Source organism: Podarcis pityusensis (genome assembly GCF_964106645.2).
Source record: "Podarcis pityusensis genome assembly, chromosome: 2".
Taxonomy (NCBI): domain Eukaryota; kingdom Metazoa; phylum Chordata; class Lepidosauria; order Squamata; family Lacertidae; genus Podarcis; species Podarcis pityusensis.
Window position 1 is genome coordinate 115,848,846 of NC_138029.1, and position 19,927 is coordinate 115,868,772.

At 48.1% G+C, this 19,927-nt stretch overlaps 2 protein-coding genes across 2 annotated transcripts in view; one reads left to right on the plus strand and one right to left on the minus strand.

The window, feature by feature from the left end:
- LOC308470024 (epidermal growth factor-like protein 8) overlaps window positions 1-10,034 on the minus strand; it is a 33,742-nt gene extending 23,708 nt beyond the window's left edge. Inside the window, exon 1 of the mRNA XM_080993238.1 lies at window positions 9,923-10,034. The gene's annotated coding sequence lies outside the window, so the exon portion shown is untranslated. The remainder of the gene's footprint in view (window positions 1-9,922) is intronic.
- On the plus strand, window positions 862-18,670 carry GPSM3 (G protein signaling modulator 3). The gene is made up of 5 exons (XM_080993372.1): window positions 862-1,058; window positions 8,344-8,487; window positions 9,949-10,102; window positions 15,853-16,028; window positions 17,035-18,670. Exons 2-5 carry the CDS (start codon window positions 8,416-8,418, stop codon window positions 17,254-17,256), a joined length of 624 nt encoding a protein of 207 aa, XP_080849498.1. The 5' UTR covers window positions 862-1,058; window positions 8,344-8,415; the 3' UTR covers window positions 17,257-18,670.
- Window positions 18,671-19,927: the final 1,257 nt, after the last annotated feature.

A 19,927-nucleotide genomic window follows, 5' to 3' on the forward strand; every position in this document is an offset into this window, starting at 1 on the left:
GAAGGTAAACGGCGTTGGAAGCTACCCAGAGTGGTTCGCCAGAAGCGGCTTAGTCATGCTGGCCACATGACCCGGAAGCTGTACGCCGGCTCTCTCGGCCAGTAAAGAGAGATGAGCGCAGCAACCCCAGAGTCAGTCACGACTGGACCTAATGGTCAGGGGTCCCTTTAACTTTACCTTACTACTACTACTATTACCCTGCCCATCCGACTGGGTTGACGAACCACTCTGGGTAGCTTCCAGCATAAATAAAAACATTAAAAAACTTCCCTATACAGGACTGCCTTCAGGTGTCTTCTAAAGGCTGGCTCAAGGGCTGCATAACTCCATACCCTCCAACATTTCCCCAGATGAAAATAGAGACGTCCTAAGGAAAAGTGGGACATGACAAGATCAAATCAGAAACTGGGACGGCTTCTCTAAATCCGGGACTATCGCTGGAAAACAGAGCATGGTACTGATAATACCGAGGCCGCAGGTTCGATCCCTGTACAGGACAGCTGCATATCTCCGTGTTGCAAGTGGGTTGGACTAGATGATCCTCAGGCCCCAACTCTACAATCCAATGTCTCCGGGATTCTGAGACGGAGCATCGCTTTGCAGAGGGACCCTGAGCAAAGAGCTAGGCTCCTGGGCAAAGGGGCTTTCCCAGCAGGTCTTGCTGTCTCTTGAGAAGGAAGCGAAGGCTGATTGAGTAAAGGGCAAGGCCTCTGTGCACCTGCCTCCTTCCTCAGCCGCAAGGAGTGGGTGGGGAGATAAAAGGAAGGGGGTTTGTGGGGAAGGGAGCCGAGGCAAAAGCGAGTGAGCAGCAAATGCATGAGCAGCGGAGGCAGGAAGTAGTGGCTTCCCGTGTAGAAATAGGGGCGTAGCCACAGCTGAGCCGAGCGACAGTCCAGGCGCAAGGAGGAAGGAGAGAAGACAACAGCCAGAACTAAACAACTGGGGCAAAAGCAAGGGGAAAAGGAAGGAAGGAAGGAAAATGGGGACGTGGAACTGTCAGCAACTGCGGGAATAAATCTGAGGGGGGGACCACACCGACACCTCCCCCCCCAAAAAAGGTGAGCGCTGCAGAGTACAATTGCCAGCACAAAAACAGCCCTAGAAAGTTGCTTCGTAAGTTACAGGTTTCCGGCGCGCAAGTCACTTCCGTGCTGGGAAGTGGCATCTCCTGAGAAGAGGACCACAGAGAGGACAACTGCGTTTGTCTCTGAGGATAGCCAATGTGGAGCTGCCTTCCAGATGTTGTTGCGTTCTCTAACTTCCATCAGCCCCAGCCAGCACGGCCGATGAGCAGGGAGGATGCGAGCTGGGTGCCAGCAACATCTGGAGGGCCGACACGTTTGCTGTCCCTTGAGAGATGCTGCTGGTCAGAGACGCTTGGCCGGTTGGAGACCTGGCAACGGCCCGTCTCAGCTGAAGGCGGCTTCACCAGGTGTAAATTCCCACATGTGCGGCGGTCTGGTGCAGGTGTGGGTCTGGTTGCGTTTCCGCAGGGCTGCATCTGGCATGGTTTGCACAGATGGGCCTTGTGCGGTTTTGCGTGTTGTTTACACAGCTAGGCAGGGTGGGATAGGAGAACCTGGCTTGGAATACGGCGCGTGTGGTTTTATGGACTGCTATTTTAATGGGTTTTCACGGATTCTTATCTGCTGCGCAAATAAGGGGCATATAAACCACCTAAATAAATAAGCATAATGCCCTCTTGTAGGTTGTGTGTAAACGGTTGCACATGCCTGCCTTTCGCCATGGGCCAAAACTAAACTTGACCGTGTGACGTTGTTGCCCATGACCCGGTCCTGATCCGAATCCGGAGGGTAGGACTCGAACCAATGGCTTCAAGTTACGAGGAAGGAGATTCTGACTACACATCAGAAAAAACTTTCTGACAGCAAGATCTGTTTGACAGTGAACAGGACGCCCCTCAGAAGGTGGTGGACTCTCCTTCTTTGGAGGTTTTTAAGCAGACGGTAGATGGCCATCTGTGATGGATGTTTTCGCTGAGATTCCTGCATTGCAGGGGTTGGACTAGAGGACCCTCAAGGTCCCTTCCAACTCAACAATTTTATGATTCTATGAATCGGGCCTCCTCCTTACATCTGCTGATTTGCCATGGGAGGAGAAGCCCTGGGGGAAGCCTGGATACTCTGTTTCACCGGCCTCTGAGGGGACTGTGAAGGGCCTGAAAGAAATGTGGGGCAGCCTCTCTCCTGTACCCCCCTCCCCATCTTCCTTGGGGCTTCTTAAGGACCTGTCTGCCCTGAGGGAAGGCAGAAGCCCTGGCCAGGGGGAGGAATTCATTATAGCATTAAGCTTGTCCCATCAGCGCAAGCTTGCTAGCTGGAACCATCTACCCTGAGCCAATTTGGGGGGCAGGGGGTGCACAGGGTCAGAGAGGGGGCAGGAAGCCCCATTGCACCAGCAGAAATCCTTGCATTGGTTTCTGCTAATTGAATGCAGCCCTGCACTTAAGTTGCCCTGTGAATGTTCTGCAGCATCTGTTCATTCTAATGTTTGGCTTGGCAGTGCAGTAAATAAAGAAATGCAATCAGTTCCCCCGCTATTGCCTGCCCGTTGGTCGTTTGTTAAAAAACAACAGCAGCAGCAGCAAGGGGCAAACCACGTCAACACCAGCTCGGTCTAGTTTGGCCTGCAGGGAGTGTCCTCTCTGGGTAGGAAATGTGTCATGTGTGAGGAAGCTCTTTGGAGAATGAGGATTGGCCATGTTTAGAATTTAGAAATCCTGGCAGCTTGAGCTGAATGTCCCCTTGAGGCTGCAAAGTATTTCTCCCTCCTTCTCCCAAAGGACGCTTCTTGGCGTTGTTGCTCAGGGCCAAACAACTCTTGAGCACAGACCCTATTTTCCAGGGACGTCCCTGATTTAGAGAAGCTGTCCCAGTTTCTGATTTGATCCTAGCATGTCCCACTTTCCCTTAAAGGGAAAGGTAAAGGGACCCCTGACCATTAGGTCGAGTCGTGGCCGACTCTGGGGTTGTGGTGCTCATCTCACTTTATACGCCGAGGGAGCCGGCGTACAGCTTCCAGGTCATGTGGCCAGCATGACTAAGCCGCTTCTGGCAAACCAGAGCAGCGCACGGAAACGCCGTTTACCTTCCTGCCAGAGCAGTACCTATTTATCTACTTGCACTTTTGGCGTGCTTTTGAACTGCTAGGTTGGCAGAAGCAGGGACCGAGCAACAGGAGCTCACCCCATCGCGGGGATTTGAACCACCGACCTTCTGATCGACAAGCCCTAGGCTCAGTGGTTTAACCCACAGCGCCACCCATGTCCCCATTTTTCCTTAGGACGTCTTTATTTTCATTGGAGAAATGTTGGAGGATATGGAATGTTTAATGTTTTATTATGTTTTTATTTGTGTTGGAAGCCGCCCAGAGTCGCTGGGGCAACCCAATAAGATGTGTGGGGTATTTATAGTAAAATGATCATTGTGGAATGGGACGTGCCTATTTTCATCAGAGAAATGTTGGAGGGTATGGGAGCATGTGCCGACAGACTTTTCTCTCTGGCAAGTGCCACTTCTGAAAGAATTTGATGTGCGGACATAGGAACCTCGGAAACTGCCGTATACCGAGTTAGACCTCTTTGGTCCCTCTAGCTTGGTCGTGTTTACACTAGGGAAGGGGAACCTGTGGCCCTCATGATGTTGTTGGACTGCCACAATCATTTTAGGCTGCGGAAGTGCACTGCAACATTTTGCTGCAGGCCATAGAAAAGTGCCTTTCATTATACTAAGTCAGATCATTGGCTCATGGAGCTCAGTATACAGCGGCTAGCAGCTGGATTTATGGCAGGAGTCTTTTGCGAGTCCTACCTGGGCGTGCCGTGGATTAAACCCGAGGCCTTCTGAATGCAAGGCATGTATCTTTAAAACGGCACAGTTCACACACTGAAGGGAAGTATCAGCAGGTTTGGGGAAAACCCCAAGGTTTGCAGAAAGAAGTGGACCAGATCTTTAGAGGAAAAAGTTCTAAGGGGAGACCCCCCACCAACAGTCTGGTGATTTAGTGGGCATGCAATGCAGATTAAGGCCACACCTGCGGCTTACCATTAAATCAGTATTACACCACTTTAAGCAGTCATGGCTTCCCTCAAAGGAGCCTGGGAACTGTAGTTTGTTAAAGGTACTGAGAGAGTTGTTGGAACGCCCCCATTCCCCTCACAGAGCTACAATACTCAGAAATTCTCTGGGAAGAGGGATTGATTGCTAAAGCGCTCTGGAAATTGTAGCTCCGTGAAGGGGAAAATGGTCTCGTAACAACTTTCTCGGCACTTTTAACAAACTACAATTCCCAGGAATGTTCAAGTGGTGTAAAAGTGGCCTTTGTGTGTGTGTACATGTAGGGGGGACAGGGACAAAAAAGCCAATGATGGGGGGTGGGAAGACAGAAGTGAGTACCTTAAGGAGCATCTCAAACCCCAACGTTTAGCCTGGACACTGAGGTTCTCCTCCAAGGGCCTTCTGGTGGTTCCCTCACTGCAAGAAGTGAGGTACACAGGGAACCAGGCAGAGGGACTTCTCGGTAGTGGCTCCTGCCCTGTGGAACACGCTCCCACCAGATGTCAAGGAAATAAACAACTATCTGGCTTTTAGCAGACATCTGAAGGCAACTCTGTATTGGGAAGTTTTTAATGTCCGATGTTTTGGGTGTTTTTATATGTTGTTGGAACTCTGAATATGAGCTCTCCACACTGCAACATTTTGTTGCAGGACCCAATTGTATTTTACACCCCTCAGCCACACACAAACACTTCTTTAGAGAAACAGATTGCAGGGGTGGGGTGCAGGGAGCAGGTAGGAGTGCCTGAAAGGCACCAACGGGGACGTGAACTTTGCACATTCCCAGAAACCCTCTTTTCTTTACCATTATGCCTTGTGTTTCCACAGCTATGTCCTTTGTATTTTTTAAAAAGGAAACTTTGGGGAGGGTTCGATAAAGAAAACGGTGCTCGTGGCAACTTTCAGACTTGGGTGGAAAGCGGAATTTCTCCGCAGGTGTAGTAACTCGCCATGCTGGGTTTGAAATTCCCCTTTCAAAACGACTGTGGGGCCCTCTTCTCTTTTTCAGCCGGCCACCTAGGTTAGGGGGCTGAGCCTGTGTGCGATTAGTCCTGTGACTCAGCCCAGAATTTGGAGAAGAAACTGAAAACAACAACCTTCCCTCCCAGCTGCGGGCCCATGACGTGACATGTTTTGCCTGACCACAGGGAGGGGAGAAGTCTAGTCTGGTATGGGTGGTGGTGGCAACTTATGGGGCAATAGGGAGAGCCAGTGACAGGCAGGACCAGAAACATCTCCTGCTCCTTTGGTCCCTATCCTAGAATCATAGAGTTGGAAGAGACCACAAGGGCCATCGAGTCCAACCCCCTGCCAAGCAGGAAACACCATCAGAGCACTCCTGACATATGGTTGTCATCCTCGTCCCTGCCAAGTTGTACAAGGAGCATTGAGGCCACAGAGGAGCAGGCAGCTGACAGCCAGGGCCACCCTCTGGGCCGGATGCAAGTGAGAGAGCAGGCAAGGTAGGGGCAGGCTGAGGGCAGTGACACCCCACCCCTTGCCCCGTGGAGGGGAGACGTAGCTGGAAAGGAGAGGTGCCGTAGCAGAATGAGGAGGAAGGGAGGGGTGGCGCCACCTGGCTTTCCCAGCCAAGGCTCCTGTGCCCCTAAGAGCTGCATGGCAGGCAGAAATTCAAAAGGGGAAGTTTATTCCCGCCCATGCATTTAGCTTCTGCTCGTCATGCAGTTCTTAAAAGGCGCAGGAGCGCAGCAAGGGGGGGAAGTTGGCAACCCTAAATTGGACTTCATTTTTTCAGCTTTCGGTGCTGATCTTTGTGGTCTTTTCTATTGAATCTTAATCTATCATGCTTTGTTTTGATATTGTGACATGTCACCCCAGTCTCCATGAGAGGGTGATATTCCTGCGGCTCCAGGGTTTATTGTTCCTTTTGGGCATGAGGCACAGCAGAGACTGTGGTGTCTTCATTATGATATATGGTTTTACTGACACATATAAACAACCTGAGGGATGCGGGTGGCACTGTGGGTTAAACCACAGAGCCCAGGGCTTGCCGATCAGAAGGTCGGCGGTTTGAATCCCCGCGACGGGGTGAGCTCCCGTTGCTCGGTCCCTGCTCCTGCCCACCTAGCTGTTCGAAAGCACATCAGAGTGCAAGTAGATAAATAGGTACCGCTCCGGCGGGAAGGTAAATGGCCTTTGTCCCCTGCTGATGGCCGATCCAGCTAGCTCTGCCCAGATGGCTTGGCTCATGAGTGTAACTAAATCCTGTCGATTTCCATCTTCGGCAAAGTTTAATCAAGCCTTGATTAATTTTAACTTTTACTACATCATAACACATTTAGGGGCATCTAGCGCCCCCCTCCCGAACTCATAACAATATTTTGCTCTCTTTGATGTTTTGTGAGAGTTTGTTTATTTTTATTGGGCATGCATGGAAGTGATTTAACTGAGGGTTGCCATATTTCAAAAAGTGAAAATCCAGACACAAGTGCTTTTTGAGCTTTTAATTTGGCAAAGTTGCTGAGCTTTTTTTTTACACATTCTCAAAAAAGAAAAAAAAAGAAAAAGGGAAAGTTTCTGAGCTAAGGAAATTCGCCAAAAGCCAACACGTTTTGAAATAAAATCCAACCTGTGCAGCTGTTGACCTTCACAGCGAACGACCGATATAAGGTGCAGGAGCAGGCAAGGCCACATTTCCCAGGTCAGTTGGCCCCCCTACTTTAATTCTTTTGCAGCCTTTCCCAGAGGAACCTGGTGCGCATAGGACTGATGGCGTGGAACACGATGAGATGGACAATAAGTGTAGCCAATGGCAGGCCGAGCAAGAAATAGGTGGCAGCAACTTACTCTGGTTTCAAAGAATCACAGAATTGCGGAGTTGGGAGAGTCTTGTGCCTGGCCCACTGAGCTATCACTGTCCTCTTGCCTGCTGAGTTCTACAAGGGAAAACACTAAGGAATCTGAGGAGGAGGAAGAGGAATCTGGCAGGCCGAGCCACACCTCAGCCTGGTGGTCAGAAGGCAGGCAGGGGCAGGCTGGCCAAGGGCAAGCAGCCCTTGGTGGGCACTGCCCTGCTTGCCCTCACGGCCCAGCGTCCGCTGCGACCCTCCCCTTCCTTCTATTGTCTCCCAGATGTCCAAATTTAGCTTTAAACTCTTCAGATCAAGGAGCTATTGTTTGGGGGGAAAGGGGGGAAAAAGAGAGGGTGTTTATGCTAACATCTAAAAATGTTGTGCACATTGATGGCCGCAGATGATGAATTAACTGGGTTCAGTTAATGCACTCGGTGGCACTCAGCAATGTTTCTGAATACCAGTTGCTGGAAATTGCAGAAGGTGGGAGGGATCTTGTGCTCCGGTCCTGCTTGGGGGTTCCCCCAAAAGGCCCCCGGTCGGCCACGGTGAGAACAGCATGCTGGACGAGGTGGGCCATTCGCAAGATCCAGCAGTGCTTTTAGAATTGTAGAGTTGGAAGAAACCCTGAGGATCATCTGGTCCAACCCTCTGCAATGTAAAAATATGCCACTGTCCCATACGCCCCATATGCAGATTGAACCTGCAATCTTGATATTATCAGCACCATGCTGATACCAACTGAGCTCTCTTCTCTGCATATATATATATATATATATATATATATATATATAGTCTCCAACAATATTTCAAAGCATTTATCATCATATAATTTTTTTAAAAAACATACAAAGTTTCTTCTTGACTTCCCACCCTTCCTTCTTGATGTTTGTTTTTTATTCCTTCTTATGAGCTATTTTGTGGGACGAGGGTGGCGCTGTGGGTTAAACCACAGAGCCCAGGGCTTGCCAATCAGAAGGTCAGCGGTTCGAATCCCCGCAATGGGGTAAGCTCCCGTTGCTCGGTCCCTGCTCCTGCCAACCTAGCAGTTCGAAAGCACGTGAAAGTGCAAGTAGATAAATAGGTACCACTCAGGCGGGAAGGTAAACGGTGTTTCTGTGCGCTGCTCTGGTTCGCCAGAAGCGGCTTAGTCATGCTGGCCACATGACCCGGAAGCTGTATGCCGGCTCCCTTGGCCAATTAAGTGAGATGAGCGCCACAACTTCAGAGTCGTGACTGGACCTAATGGTCAGGAGTCCCTTTACCTTTTTATGAGCTATTTTCTTCGGTTCTTATGAATTGACAGGGCTCAGAGACTAGAGATTTAGCTGGAGCATACTATTTTCTTCTCCAAACACCCCACCAATCTTTAGAAAGCAGGAACTGCTACATTCTGGGATGAGACTTGCGGGGGACAAGGAATTAGCTAATCTCCTTTCTTCTCTGCTGCCCAGGACAAGGGGGAAAGCGATTTTCTTGGCCACAAGAGTCTTCGGCCAGCAGGCAGAGAATAAACCAAAAGAAGGATGGAGGAAATGGACGTGATAGTGGAAGAAGAGATGCGACTGGACGTCAGTGCGACAGCCACAGAGGAACAGGTAAGGGGCTGATGTACCTCTCAGAGGAATAAGGGCCAAGCAGAACCTTTGGCCTTCTGGGTGCTGCTGAACTACAGTTCCCACCAGCCAGAGGTACCCCATGCTTGAACTTAAATATGAGAACCAGATGGGCCATTGGCCTGATCCAGCCAGCCTCTTCTCGCATTCTTAAACTGCACGTGCGCCACTGAAAATGGCAGCAGCCGATATCGTTCCCTCTAAAAACAAATCTGGGAGGCTGAATGCCAACAGAATCGAAGGCAAAATGGGACCGCTAGGAAACAAGAGGGCCGTATTAGCATGCTAGGCTGAGCCCCAAGAGGTATGCAGGAGCACAAATGAAAAGGGGAACTCGCATCCAGTGAGGGCTGGCAGCAGGAGGGTCTGCTGGTTGAGCAAAACAGGATGTCTACATCCAGTGGGTTTTTTCAGCCAGAGCACAGTTCCGGCACCTATCAGGTGGGCGTCATTGCGGGCCGGCGCTCTCCCTGCCCATTTTGTGCCTCTACGTACTTCTGAGAAGCCCCAAAAGAACATTTCAAGTCAAAAGAGAAACTGGCCACTGTGTGCACTTTTTTACAGATCTGTGATTCTACCTAGCTCCTCCGTTCCTGTATATGATTGGTCAAGGCGGCCACACCCATAGCTGTCAACCGTCCCTTATTTGGTGGGAAATTCCCTTATCCCAGTGCTGTGTCCTGCTGCTGTCCCTTATTGATGATGTCCCTTAAATTTCCCAGGTTTCAAAGGAAGCAGCTCCTCTCCCTCCCTCCCTGCCGGCCAGGGAGGAGGGAGGCTCCAACTGTGTTGCTTGGCTGCGTTGCTCACCCAATAAGGAGTCTAAGAACGACTGGGGAGTGGAGCTTGCATGCCTTGTGCCAGTCAAATCGGCCGCGTTGCCTGGGGACTCGCCTTTGCTCAGCGCTTCCCAGCAGAGAGGTGACGGTGGTTTTCCTTGCTGCATCCCCTTTGCTGGGTTGCTGCGCTGTGGGAACCACTGCTTGGGGCTTCGTTTGGCTGCTGGCTGGGCTTTCTGCCTTTGGCTTGGAGGAGCTCAGAAGTTGAACATACCTGTGCTTGGAAAATCCCTTATTTTGGCTGCTGATCCCTTATTTTCAAGGCTGCTGGTCCCTTATTTTCAAATCTGTAAGTTGACAGCCATGGCCACACCACACTCAGGACTCAGCTACCTTAGTCAAAAAACAGCGTTTCGAATGTGTTATAAACATGCAACACCAGATGGCGCTGGAGAGCAAAAAAATTCCTTGCGATTTTCCATAGCGTTTTCTTTTCTTTCGTTATAACGATTACTGACATTTACAGTGTTTTTGTCCTGTGTGTAGATCCACCCCCACTCTCATTTCAGAGAAATTGTTTGGAAGGCACTTGCTCATTGCACCCCATAACCTTCTTTCTAGGAAGGTTAGAGACTTACTTTCAACCTTGCTTCCTGCTCCACAGCAGATCCAGGCCTCCTCTCAAGACGACCTCAGTCTCCTGCCAAACCCGGGTCCTCTTTTGCGTCCAAAGCAGAGAACACGGCAGACGGATCCCGCGCGGCCCTGGAGGTCCCTGCCAGCCACCCCTACGGGGGAGATGGAGAAAGATCAGGCGGGTAAGATGAGAATGCCAGCCTGCTATCGCTGGTCAAATCCACACCATGCATGGCAAACACAATCGAATCACAAAGGAACTTTCCCTTTGCGGAGCTACAATCCTTAGTATGCTTGACAGATTACAGCTCCCAGTATTCTTTGGCAGAAGGCATGTGCTTCTGCACATCTATGGTGTGTATGAGACCTCCTTTCCCAAATAAATAAATAACTTTTTATTTGTAGCCCGCCCTCAGGGCGGCTAACATCATGAAACTAAGACAGTATACAAAGAACATAAAAACAGAAAAACAGGCAATCAATTACTTAAAATACATCTTAAAATTAGTTCAGAGCAAATTAAAATCTGGACAGATGGCAGTCCACGGGTAAAATTGAGAGTGGTTAATATTCTCCAGGGCCAACTGTTACCACTGGTCTTATAAAGGACCTGTGAGCGGGCTAGGAGGCCTCTTTAATGCTTGTTCTTCTACAGAAAGAAAAGAATCAGACTGAACCCTGACCAAAGGCCTGGCGGAACAGCTCCGTCTTGCAGGCCCTGCGGAAAGATGTCAAATCCCGCAGGGTTAACAACTTTATTTTAGCAGACCAGTTCCTGTGCGTTTAAGCCAGAGATGCCTGCATTACCACAGGTGCTTTAACTTAAAAGTTGCTTTAACTTTTATTTAAAGCACATTAAAAAGGGACGTGGGTGGCGCTGTCGGTTAAACCACAGAGCCTAGGGCTTGCCGATCAGAAGGTTGGCAGTTCGAATCCCCGCGACGGGGTGAGCTCCCTTTGCTCAGTCCCTGCTCCTACCAACCTAGCAGTTCGAAAGCACATCAAAGTGCAAGTAGATAAATAGGTACTGCTCCGGCGGGAAGGTAAACGGCGTTTCCGTGCGCTGCTCTGGTTCGCCAGAGGCGGCTTAGTCATGCTGGCCACATGACCCGGAAGGTGTACGCCGGCTCCCTTGGCCAATAAAGCGAGATGAGCGCCGCAACCCCAGAGTCGGCCACGACTGGACCTAATGGTCAGGGGTCCCTTTACCTTTAAAGCACATTATTTCTTCTCCCAAAGAATCCTCACACAGTTACAGTTCCTAGCACCCTTAACACATTACAGTTCCTAGGATTCTTTGGGGGAAGTAATGTGGTTTGCGCGTGTTTTAAGTGTACGGTGCGTGGAGTTGTGTCACCATAGCACCAATGAGACCCATGTTCACATTCCCAGTCGCCCCCAAAACTCAGCGGGTGACCCTGGGCCAGTCACCATCTTTCAGACTGGCCTGCTTTGCAGGGCTTTTTGTGTGGATAAAGTGGGGGAGGGAGGAAGAGCGGGGGAGATGCCCTTGTACATGGCCCCAAAACCCTAGGAGGAAAGGATTATAAAACAAAACAAAACAATTTTGGCCTGATCCTGCCCTTAGGCTATTTTTAGTGTCTGTGTATAGCGCAAGATTGAAACCAAATGTTTGACAAAATGAGCTGCGTCTATTTTCTGACTTCCTAATTATCGCAAACAAAATCCTGTAAACCTTTTGCTAACCCTTATTCACTCCGTCAAGATTATACTTCCTGTACTTCTCATGAAACAAACAAAAAAACCCTGCATCAATCATTAAGCTGAAGGGGCTGGAATTACTTTTTCCATTAGGCTCAACTTTTTCAGAAAGGCTGCAGAAACCCGTCTGCAAAATCTAGCCGTTTTGCATGAACTGCTCATTTCTTTAAGGAAGGTGTTTATTTAGAAATAGGCAAAAAGCTTCTGAACTTCAAAAAGAAAGAAAGAGACGCTATTTGTTCTTGTCCCGGATGCTCCCAGTGTGTAGGTGCTAAAGTACACTGCGCTTGACAGGAGTTTGCAGAAGTTTCTGTTGATTATGAGGAAGTCAGACGCCAGAGACATTTGCTTGGCTCAGGGCTGCTGCAACTCACCTTGAGCAAGCTAAACCCTGTAAGTTTTCTTCTTTTTTTTTTAAGAATAATTTTTTATTAATCGATCAATCACATCAAATCAAACCAAATTACATAAATTCCAAATTACACAGCCGAATTTTAAATTTTTGTTGGGGGTACCCATATTTCAAGTTCCGAAGGGATCCAATCAACTTCTTGCTTCTTACTGCTGTTTTAATGTCCACAAATCTAACCTTATGATGTTCACAGTACTATCCAGTCCTTTCTTATTATTTTTCCACATCTCTTGTTGTTATTTTCATATATTTTTCCTTTCTCTTTGTGACCTCTAATAGTCTCCGCAAGCTGGTTAGAACAGTTTGTAATCCTGTGTGGATATTATTTTTTTTATCCAGTAGCCATATCCAGACGTTTTCCATATAACATCACTTCCATACATCAAAACAGTCTTAGCGTCATTAATCTTCACCAATCTGCCTCCTTTCTCAAAACCTCTGAGGAGATTCACTAGGAATGCAGTCTGAAAACAAATCCGTTCTTCCTCCCGGCTGTAAATCCTTTGGCAAGATGGCGACTCCGAATTAATTGCTGCGCCATTCCCAAAAGCTCTTATTGCTTCTCGGTCTCCATAAAGCATACTTTTGGTTAAAGTTTATCTCCACACAGACCTTAATCATCCTGCTTGGGTCAGTTCAACCGACGGTTCTAATGAGGAGGGGTTCTTGTAAATCACATAGAAGGAAAGTAAAAAAGGTCCCCCCCCCCCCATTCAGCCCTGTTGTCAACATACCCTGCCTTTGGTGTATCTTCATCGTAAAATATTCCTGTTTCTCCAGCCCGTCGTCTTCTTTCGCAGAGGTCACTTAAATTAGCAGACTTCACTCCCCTTCTTCACTTGAAATATGTGCATTTGCTTCTTTTGTAATTAATTATTCCAAATTGCTGCAACTAGTGCGCGATCAGAGACAGCGTCCAGGAGAGCCGATGTCCACACGGGGGCATTCTGCCTAGGGCCCTCACCCCCTTCTTTCGAATTAGGGGGTGATTTATGGGCACAGCAGGTAAGGGCAGTGTTCCCCATTTCCTTGGGGCAACAAGGGAGGCTGCCTACTCCCATAACAGCCTCTTAATTACCCCGTGTGGGTCGGAGAGATGGTATTGTCGGCCATCTTCCAATGCGCCCCCTAGTGGCCCCCCGTAAGTTTTCAGGTTTTGTTTTAATTTGAACGCTTTAAAAAAACAACCAGACAGTATATTCATCCATGTTTTATATCTGCGCTGTTATAAGAAAAAACTGCTCCTTTTCCCTTATGGGGTATTCTGGAGCCCATCTAGAGCCCTTAAGTGGGTTCCCTTTTGGTAGGAGAAATTAACAGAGGCCAACCAGAGAATATTGAGAAGCAAAGCAGCTAGTAAGCATGATCTTTATTAAACTGTTGCAACAGGGTGCTCCCCTCACACGCAGGAAAGGAGGAGGACCCTGAACAACGGTGCACAAGCCCTTATATAGACTCTTGAAATTGCCCAACCCTGTAGCCCAAGACCGCCACCCCCTGAAACAGCATACATCCATCACAGAAGGAGGCAGTCTACAGCAGAAATCATGTCTGCCAGGGTACAGTGGTACCTTGGGTTACATACACTTCAGGTTACAGACTCCGCTAACCCAGAAATAGTACCTTGGGTTAAGAACTTTGCTTCAGAATGAGAACTGAAATCGTGCTCCAGAGGCACGGCAGCAGCTGGAGGCCCCATTAACTAATGTGGTGCTTCAGGTTAAGAACAGTTTCAGGTTAAGAATGGACCTGCGGAACGAATTAAGTACGCAACCAGAGGTACCAATGTACCTGATAATAGTCACTGACTGCATTACCTGGGCAGTCTGGCCATTCTTTTGTGATGGTTAATACTTTAGTTCCTGACTCCAGGTCACAGGATCACCCTATTCATACACAAATACACCCCAAAAGACAATTGAGGGGGGCGGCATTCCCATTTCCTTCCTTCTTGCAGAGAAACATTTGAGGTCAATTTGGGAGAGTCAAAATGGCTTCAGGATTGCTCTCCTGTACTATTTCAGACCCGTGGTTTATATAGTTATGTATGTGTTTGCCTTGTACATTTATGAACATTTAATTTATATTCGAGACCTTAGAATTCTTATAACAGTGCTAATAGGCATTTGGTGTATTTGGGGTCTTATCCCTTCAGGATTCCTGGGGTCTTGGCCCTCAAACAGGGCCTCTGCTCCTTTGGAGAATTGAAGGCATGGTGGAGACGGTTGTAGCTTTCAGAAATATGGCTTATTCCCATATTTATATCTGAGTTTGGAGGGAGGGAGTCCGGATCTTACAGCATGTTCCTTTCAAGAGGGGTGTCTTTCGCACAGCCCTGGAGTCAAGGGCATCTGCCCAAAATGGATCTCTTGTCTTTGTTCTCCCTTCCTCTTCCCAACACACCTTGATAAAGACACTCTTTCCTCCCACAACTGGCAACCCTCAAAATCCCCAGTCTCTGTTCACACCTCAGGCTAGCCCAGGAATCCCTCAGCAGCTAGTATTTCTCTCTTCACATCTCAAATAACCAAAATACTACCACTTATTAATTTGGGGGGTTCAACCTCCCCGCCAAAAGAAAACTTATAACAATATTTATTGGACTAGAATGTTGCAGTCTTCTCCAAAGATTTCCAGGCGTATCCTACCTTTGAAAGACCTACATTGGCTCCCAGTATGTTTCCGAGCACAATTCAAAGTGTTGGTGCTCACCTTTAAAGCCCTAAACGGACACAGCCCAGTATACCCCATCGTTCAGCCCGGACACTGAGGTCCAGCTCCGAGGGCCTTCTGGCAGTTCCTTCACTGTGAGAAGTGAGGTTACAGGGAACCAGGCAGAGGGCCTTCTCAGTAGTGGCGCCCGCCCTGTGGAACGCCCTCCCTTCAGATGTCAAGGAAATAAACAACTACAGTGGTACCTTGGGTTAAGTACTTAATTCGTTCCGGAGGTCCGTTCTTAACCTGAAACTGTTCTTAACCTGAAGCACCACTTTAGCTAATGGGGCCTCCTGCTGCCGCCGCACTGCCGGAGCACAATTTCTGTTCTTACCCTGAAGCAAAGTTCTTAACCTGAAGCACTATTTCTGGGTTAGCGGAGTCTGTAACCTGAAGCATATGTAACCCGAGGTACCACTGTATCTGGCTTTTACAAGACATCTGAAGGCAACCCTGTTTAGGAAAGTTTTTAATGTTTAATGTTTTATTGTGCTTTTAATTCTTTTGGGAGCTGCCCAGAGTGGCTGGGTAAACCCAGCCATATGGGCGGGGTATAAATAATAAGTTGTTGTTGTTGTTATCATTATCATTATTATTTGAAGTGATGCAGGGAAACTGAAGGGGTGGTTGCCGAAAGCCTAACTCCCTAGGATCCTCTTACTCCAAATGGTCCCCTGGTGAGGGAGGCCTTTTGGCTTCCACCAACAGTTTTCCGGGGGGGGGGTAGGTACTTTGAAGTCTCCGAGCACAGGCTCATGTGGCACAGACTTGGGCATGCTAACGTGTGCCCACAACACAAATTTGGGCAGGGAGAACCGTTCTGGAGCACAGGTGGGGACCTCAGAAGGGCCACGAAATTCCACTACTGACATACGCCTGGAGGTTTCAGCAGACGCGCAACCTCAGCATTTCCAAACTTTGGTTGACAGTCATAAGGGTTAGAAACTTCAAACCAGTTAATGTTTTGATTGGGTGACGCTGGAGGATCTGAAGCTTTGACACCCAGGATTCCCTGTTATCCTTCTGCCCTCTGCGTATGGCTGTTCTGCTACACAATCTGTTCTCTTTCCTCTCTTCTCCCAGTCTTCTTCTCTTCGCTGACCTCTCTCCAAGCGGAGGAGTTTTTTGACATGGTGGCCAAAGCCCAGGCCCGGAGGCTTGATGACCAGCGGGCTGATTTTGAGGAGGCTGCGGAAATGTGTGCGGGCAACTCGAGGGTCTCTGAAGAGAAGCTCTATGACACTATCTTGGCTCATCAGGTGAGCGATGAGGTCTACAGATAAGGCCTGGGTGGACGTTGGTGCTAGCAGAGCCTCTTGATGTTGATGATGATGAAAATGTTGATACTTCCCTTCCGTCTGACGTTCCCAGGGTGGTTAACATTACCTATCCTGAAATCCAACTACAGCGGGATCTGCAACAAAATGTTGCAGCATGGAGTGCTTCTACTCAGGATTGCAAACCCCCCCCCCCAGCAGTCAGTCAGCCTCTTGCAGCTACTGAGCATGCTCAGTCCTCCTTAAGGATGGCAGCAAATTCTCCTCCAAGCAGACACAGAAGCGGAAACTGCCTCAGTTTCCCTGCTCGTTTGTAGTCAGGAACCAAGGCCTCAGGCAAATTAATACGACTGGTATTTGTTATAGGGTCGTTGTACGTCCGTCCGCCCCCCCCCCCATTCTGACATTTCCTTTGCATTGAAGCAAATGGGATGGAATCACACAATGACAATGTGATTAATTACATTACATTCAGCCACAGCAAGGTAACTGACATCGTTTTTAACAGAAGCTGAACTGCAGCTGAACTGCAGCAGCGCTGATTGCAAGAAACATGGCTTGGAAAGGACCTTGCTAACTTCCTACAGCCCTAGTCCTTGTGGACTGTTTCCGAGATTCCCCCAAACATTAGGGTGTTTCCCCCCCTAAATACATTTTCCCCTGTTCTACTTAGTGTTTCCTCAAGTTTGCTATTACCTCCCATTTGTGCATGTTTTGGCTTTCTAAATTATGGCACTCAAACCCTAAACATTGGAAATGGAGGACTTGATGTAGCTGTCTTAGGCCAATCCTCATTTCATCCTCATAATAACCTTGTGAGATGGATTAGGCTAGGAGATGGCAGCTGACTCCGAGGTCACTCAGCGAGCTTCATGGCTGAGCGGGGATTTGAACCCTGTTCTCCCAGGTCCTAGTCCGACACTAACCATTACACCACGCTGCCTCTCAGTCGGCTAGCAGAGCTCAGCATCTCCTCTTTTCCTTACAGAGCCAGCGTCTCGAAGACCAGCGCACAGAGCCCCCCATCCCAGTAGGAATTCAGGGCCTACTGGATTTGCTGCTCAAAGCCCAAGGCACCCGGATGGAAGACCAGCGCTCGGCTCTCCCTCCTGGTCTCGGTGGGCCGTCCTTGCTGGGGGCGCACACTTCCTTCCCCATGCAGTGCCTGAGTCCCCCGGCAGACTCCTCCCTCCAACAGATGTGGTTCTAGTGACTCGAGACACATTGCGCCGCAAGACGAAACCCTTGCGAGGCCTAAACTGCGCAAGGCAGCATGGACTGAGAAATTTGAAAAAGTTTCATACTGTGAAGGTATCCTGTGTTGTAGAAAGAAAAAGAGGGTGGGTGCAAAACTGAGGCAGCCTCTCTCCAAATGCAGCACCGTATTTGATTCCCGGCTAAGCTTTCTGTCTTCAACAAACGTTTCCTTCTAACCCGTCTACAAGCAAAATGGCCTGAACTGGTGGCAGAAGCAGTAGTGTGGTATGTTTATTGGGAGCCATGGAAAGTCAGGAAGTTTCTGAGTCTGCTGGGACACAGCTTGGGACTCTTAATCTCAGGGTTGTGGGTTCGAGCCCCACATTGGGCAAAAAGTTCCTGCATTGCAGGGGGTTGGACTAGATGATCGTCGGGGTCCCTTCTAAAACTCTATGATTCTATGGTTCTACCTCTTCCTCAGGTGGGCAGAGAAAAGGGGGGGGGGGGAGACCAGACTGATAAACAAATAGCAGACGTTAGGTATGTGTGATGAAGGAGGTATTACAAGTGGATAACCTGTCTTTAGGAGGCATCAAGCTGTTAGAACCACCACTTTTTGCTAGATTAATCCACCATCTTACACTGTAGCCTCACAGCAATCTTTTATGGTTTGAAAACCTGCAGCCCTCCTGATGTTGCCAGACTTTGCCCTGGTCAGTGTGGCCAATGATCATTGGAGCTGTGGTCTTTCAGCATTTTCCATAGTCTTTCGTGTTCTAAAATTAGGGTCAGAATGTACTGGGGTGTTCGTGTGTGTGTGTGTGCAATTGAAATGTAAATTCAGCTGATTGATGCTTGCTTTGAAAGAGATCGGTTTTACACGCTTCCAATCTTTTATAAAGCAATGGTGATGGGTACTGTCTTATTTAGCTGCTTCCACGCTGTGTCCTGTAATGCAATCATATGGAAATGTAATTACAATAGCGGCTCTACAAATGGAGCTGTTTTCCTCCATCCTGCCATCCCTGTCTGCACTACACATTCAGGGTGCAGCTCTGGTGGGCCTATGCAAAGTATCCCAGCAGAGCAGAACCCTCTTTTTGTTCTTACCTGTAAAGGCAAGTGCAAATGCACCAGATATTATCTGTGCGATAGTTACCTGTTTTTTAATTTTTATTTTAAGTAGTAGCAACCCAGGCAGAATCACAACCTGAGAACTTGACTGCAATAAGGGTTTTTGCCCAGTTTATGTACAGCAGCCCACCTGTAAACCCTTGCTGCCCACGTCCGCAGTTGCCAGCTGCTGCGTTGCAAAGCTAAGATAAAACGGCAGCGGTTGGCCGCCCTTGCAAGAAAAGTTTGTCATTTTTATGCACGGTTGCGCTTTAGTGTGGTCATCATAATAAAACTTCCTTGCGTGTTCTTGAGCTGTTTGTGCTTCTGCATGCACACACAATTTAAAGAGGGGGAAAGAAATGATAGATGTGAAGGGCCACATGGCAGGAAAACCAAGAGCAAAGGTGCAAACAGGAAATGCACCTCCTTCATGACTTCCTCTGGGGTGCAAGACTGGGCCACGTGTCTGGAAGTCCTGGGCTGCTCAGACCACAAGACTCCCCTCTTGTCCTCGCTGGTGTGGTCCACAGGAAAGCAGAGCAAGGCATTTGGCACCAGCTGGGCTGCAGGACTTGCCAGAAGGAGGCGTACAAGGCGCCATTCAAAGGTCTTAGGGACCCGACTCTGGATTTGTGTCGGGTTATTCCCCCCCCCTTTTTTTTTTGTCAAACAATACAGATTAATAGAAATCAAAATAAAAAAATAGCACAACACGCTCAAAAAACAAAAATATACCACAAACATTTAAAAACAAATCCAATATTCTCAAATCCTTAACTGTTATTACCTTCTTTCTTTGACCTCCTCCTCCTCCCTTTTTTTGTATCCTGGTTATTAATTGTCGCAGCAAATCCTTTCCATATTTCATAATATTCTGTCATTACTTTACCTTAATCTATTTTAATCTTATCTTACTATAAAAACCTTAAAGCTTAAAACTTAAATCTTATTTTTACCAATTTCTCATAACCATAATATTCTTACATAATTATTTAAACATTTTTGCTAAAGCCAAATAATTTCGTTCCAACATTTTTCTAACATTCATCAATTTTATAAAACAATCCTAATAAAACAAAACAACAACAAAAACAAAAACAATCCAATCTTCTTCCAGCGTCTCTTCCTCCTGGTCCCGGGTTTTGTCAGTCCTTTCTATCTCCTCAATCTAGCGCATTAACCTGGCAATCTTATGTCCGAGGCCCTTAAGTCCCTTCCATGTCCCTTCCGCAGCTCTTCTTCATATTTATAGCTGTATTTTCCTTTATCTCCTGCTCCTTTCACTCTTGGGAACTCCAGCTTGACAATGCTTTTGACCCATCTCGACAAATCAGCCCCTTTTCCATAGTCCAGACTAAGCTCCATGTAGTATTTAAGAACATGTTTCAAAGTCCCTCCAAAATTAAGAGCCCCCACAACCCCAAACATCTCACGGCCCATTGCCAGACTTGAAAAGTCCAAACCTCCCTGCATAGGGGGGTCTATCCAACCCCCCATTTCCAAACCAAACCAAACTTTATCTTTCCAAATCTGGCTTTTTCCAAGTTCATTTGTCAAATCCAAGAATT

What these genes read in the sequence shown, in the direction of transcription:
- GPSM3 (XM_080993372.1), top strand. Translation starts at nt 8,416, where the DNA reads ATGGAGGAAATGGACGTGATAGTGGAAGAAGAGATGCGACTGGACGTC. An exon ending in CGACAGCCACAGAGGAACAG is followed by an intron (nt 8,488 to 9,948) that starts GTAAGGGGCTGA and finishes CCTGCTCCACAG; the next exon opens with CAGATCCAGGCCTCCTCTCA. An exon ending in GATGGAGAAAGATCAGGCGG is followed by an intron (nt 10,103 to 15,852) that starts GTAAGATGAGAA and finishes CTCTTCTCCCAG; the next exon opens with TCTTCTTCTCTTCGCTGACC.